The 4490-nt window shown below is 33.8% G+C and overlaps 1 protein-coding gene across 1 annotated transcript in view; it reads left to right on the top strand.

Moving 5' to 3' along the window:
- The window catches only part of LOC105619703, a 5696-nt gene extending 2411 nt beyond the window's left edge, over positions 1–3285 (top strand). The window contains exons 5-11 of the mRNA XM_012201222.1: positions 27–396; positions 737–821; positions 1276–1561; positions 1626–2060; positions 2141–2244; positions 2846–2978; positions 3040–3285. Coding sequence (XP_012056612.1) covers positions 27–396; positions 737–821; positions 1276–1561; positions 1626–2060; positions 2141–2244; positions 2846–2978; positions 3040–3285 — 1659 coding nt within the window. The remainder of the gene's footprint in view (positions 1–26; positions 397–736; positions 822–1275; positions 1562–1625; positions 2061–2140; positions 2245–2845; positions 2979–3039) is intronic.
- The last annotated feature ends 1205 nt before the right edge of the window (positions 3286–4490 follow it).

The raw sequence follows: 4490 nt of genomic DNA, 5'->3' as shown, positions 1-4490 counted from the left end.
ACTTACATGCTCGATGATACAAATAGGCGAGTAAAGAATATGAAAGTTATTACTTTCCGTCGAAAATGTCCCTCGAGCGAATGCAAGCTGATGATGAGAGTTATATCCACGCAACACCGTACTCTGCGAAGCTAGATATCAAAGATGTTGAAGGTGTTGAAGATCCGAAATTGAATTTGAATACGTTGAATATCATAAAAGCCAAACGATTGATGAAAAGTAAATCGAAAACGGGGAGAAGCGAAATGAGTGCCTCTGTGTGCAAGGCGAATAACGTTGTACCTAAAGCGCGAAAAAGAAAGACGAAGTTACGAAGTTCCATTTCCAAGAGCACAGTTACTACCAGAGACACGGGTTTTATTGGTAGAAAAGAGGCGAAGAAGCGTCGACATAAAGGTGAAAAATCTGACATCACATTTTTCTGAGGGATGTCCTGAAAAACGCCTTTAGGATGTCCTTTGGAAATCTGGATATATCGATCGTGTAATTTTTTTCTCTAAAGCGAAAATGTGAAAAATGCAAATTTTTATATATGTATATGTAAATATATAAAACACAGATACATACAAAAAATTTTCATTTTTCACGTTTCCGCTCTTGGGAAAAAATTACATGATTGATCTTCTGCGCTTCTTGGAGTCGAGTTTATATACAATCTGTCTACATATATGTTTATAATTATATTGTGCTATCATCAGAGATAAATCTCTGTTATTTGTGATAATTTGTGACGCAGGTATGGTTATTAATTGTCAACCTCTCATCAATCGCTCATCAAATGCTTATCAACCAAGCCATCAATCACCATCCAATCCGCCAAAGCATGTGAAAAAGTCCAATGAGGTCGTGGAGATTTTTCATAATACTAAATTAAAGAATAACAATTTCGAATTGTTTATTAAACACTCTAAAGATGGAGCTAAGTATGAAAAAAAATCGCATCTTTCTGAAGTTAAGGAAAATCCAAAGAGAATTCAAGAGACAGTGTTGAGTTCAAAAAATAGACGTTCTGAAAATATTAATCAGATCATATGTGAATCCCATGATAAGAAAAATGAACCGGATCATTGTCTTCAGATGTTAAATCATCAAAACAATATATTGTCAGAGTAATTGCATAATAGTACTTATATAGTTACTGTAATCGTTACGTTATCGTAATTACTCTAGTGATGGTCAACATAATTATTTATATTTCTATTACCATTATTATTACTATTATTACTCTCAAAGTTCCATTATCATTATTAAATTTTGAATCTTTTTCTCTCATAGAGCGAAATCTCAGATTACACAAGAACAAGATAAATCAGAAAAGCCAATCCATTCCATACACAATGATCTTGGTTCATCGGTACAGGATGAAAGGCAACAATGCAAACAAGCTTTCAGTAGACACGACGATCCATTGTTCACGCCCAACTACGAGATGCCGACTTTAGCGTCGAAATTAAAACGCTCGAGCAGATCGTACTTCAGCGGGTTTAATTTCAAAAATATTCCGTTTGTGGTGGGAACTTCGGTGACCCCGAGTTACAATCTCGGTTTGAACATTCAACAAGTGAGCTGACGAAACTCAGCGAAAAGCAGCAGGTTATCTAAAAAAACATCCTCCTGAAACGTAGGTGTTGAGCATGATGAAGACGAGACAGCCGATCGCGAATGATGTCACCCCGTTATTAATCCACAAAATCAGCAGAGGCATGAAGCCGATGTCGATTCTTCTGAGCCAGATGTACGGTCACGAAGGATCCATTCCCAACGTGAGCTCGCAAATGACTGGAATGCTTAAATTTAATAGCAGGGAGAACTTCGATCAAGATAAAAGATTGTCCATGTTTAATTTACATGTGGGAAAAACGCAAAGTGGTCATATACCAAAGACATTCACGAATGCAGAAATTATTTTTGAAAAAGAGAGTAATGTTTCTAAACAGCTTTATAAAGAGAAAGTTGATTCTTCCAATCATAAGACTAAACAGCGATCTTCTTCCGTTGTGAGCAAAAGCGACACTCCGACGAATCTTAAAATTCAAGAAACTTCGAGAATATCGTTAAAGGTAAATCATATTCTGCAGTTTATTTTAAAGCATTTATTATGTTAAAGCATTTATTATATTATGACATGTTGATGTCGTAGGGTAATATTGGCGATCATAAAATGAATATTTCTGATATGCACAATTCTAAGGAGATACGTGACGTCCTGATCAATCTTCACGATCAATTTGAAGAGATGAACAAGTGAGTGTGTTGGGTCTATTAAAGGATCCTGTATTGATTAAATTTAGTCCTGGTGAATTATAGTTTTCATATAGCTTATAATATAGTGAATAAAAGATGTTATAAATAGGCTGTTATAAAAAATGTTATAAAGGCTCAATACCCTAAGCACAAATCTCCAAGAGATATTCCAAAGAACATTCAGAGGATATCTCTATGTCTTAAGAACGTTTGTCAGAATAAAGTGTGCTATTTGGGTAATGACTAATTTTTTTTAATTATGGTGTAAAAATGTAAAATTTGTGCTTATAAAGTACTTTGATATTTGTACTTTGATCGCAGTTCGAAAATTATTCATTATTGAGCTCTGTATCTATGATATCTTTGTTTATCATAAGTTACATTAGGGTATTAGATTTAGATTCTCTCTCAACACAGCAGCAGGTATCAATTTATTCTTGTTGTTTACCGAATATTAAACAAGGATAAAATACCTGAGTGACTTGGATAGGAATCTGAACATAACTTTATAATAAAAACTAATTCATTTCACCAAGGCTCAATTTCTAGAAGTCCTTTAAAAATAATTTTGATAGATATATTATACTTATGTTTTTTATAGAAAATATGAGAGATTACAATCAGAAGTGGACAAGTCCAATGATAAATCTTTAGCGAAGGAATTGTCCACTCTGGAGAAGGAACTCAATGTCAAGGAAGAAGAAATCAACGCTGTTATCGGTCTCTACAAAGAGGTAAGAGCCATTATTGAATGTATTCACGCATAAATTGTTTTCAATGACAATGCAAAAACAGGTAATGGCGCTGAAACAACAAATGAAGACATTGCACGAAAGAAACAGTCTGATTTGTATTGGGACCGAATCGACCAAGAGAACCAATAAGGATTCTTTTCCCATATCTTTTGTACCTGAAAAATCGCAGATTTTTGGTCGAAGAAAAATTTTTAATGCCACACGAGAGCCGCCCGTTTCTATGCAGTTGGCTGCATTATTACGACAGATTCAAACTTTTCATAAACAATTGCAGCTTATGTCGTAACGTCACATCGAGTCATGATAAAAGAGTAAAAAATGGAATAAAATTGGAGTTATTTTATCAAATGCCTGAACACTTGATATAGCGAAATTTTAGTATGTCCTATTCGCAGGATAGAGGACTTTAATTTTTTCTTCCATAAAAAATATATTTAAAGGAGCGTTCGGATTTCAAATGGTCTCATATATTATTTTATTTTTGTCAACATTTAAGGTGAGTTCCGTTTTGCGCTCACAGCACTTGTAAACACTATTTGTCACTCTTAATAAATAATAAGGATAAATGATATACAGGGAGATCCTCAAATGGGGAATCCAAACAAAGAACGTTGGGAGATATTTCTACTTTTTTCTTCTTCAGGGTGATAAAAAAGAACATTTTTCAGCAGATCATATTCCATTTTATTCAATTCTGTCTATTATCCCATAATAATGTGTATTATTCGTTCGTATGCGTGTTATGATTGTATGTAAATTCATGTATACGCAACTCTGCCTTGTGTGTATGTGTATATGTTTGTTTATGTGTTTACCTCTATACATATAATATATTTATATATATGTATATACAGAATTAACATATGTGTGTAAAACGCCGAAGGTGATTTTCTTAGAACTCCTAGAGATTCATCGTCGTCGCGGCTTCCACGGTCGATTGTAATTTTGTCAGTTGCAGCTACGTACGACGATATCCAAGAGAAATTGAATGTTACGCTACTGATTTCGTTTTTTTACGTTTCTGTCGTAAGATTCTAATCTCTCTAGATATGTTCGTAGATGTGATCCGTATGGCGTATCTAATGTTCTTTTTTTTTAGTATTAATTAAACGATTCGTAATCTAGCCTGTCTCTATTTAGCTTCGCTAAATAAAACGATTTTTGCTTCCCTCTGTATTCTGGCTTCTTTCAAAAGTATTCCTGCTTATCTCTCTCTCTCTCTCCCTTCCTTTCAAAGTGTTTACACAGAATCACGCGATCTATTCTTATGCGTTAAAGACGTACTATCCGCTACAAAATGTATCTTAGTTAACGTTAATATAAAATGTTATCTTAGATCTATATATATATATATATATATATATATATATATATATATATATATATATATATATATAATATATTTCTCTCTCTTCTTCTTACGTTACGTAGGTAGGGACGGGTCGGTACGTTACCCGACCGACCGAACGAAATAAAACTAAACTAACTTAC

The sequence above is a fragment of the Atta cephalotes genome (genome assembly GCF_000143395.1).
Source record: "Atta cephalotes unplaced genomic scaffold scaffold00022, whole genome shotgun sequence".
Lineage (NCBI taxonomy): Eukaryota > Metazoa > Arthropoda > Insecta > Hymenoptera > Formicidae > Atta > Atta cephalotes.
Note: the sequence above shows the minus strand (reverse complement) of the source record. Positions and strands in the feature narration are given on the sequence as shown.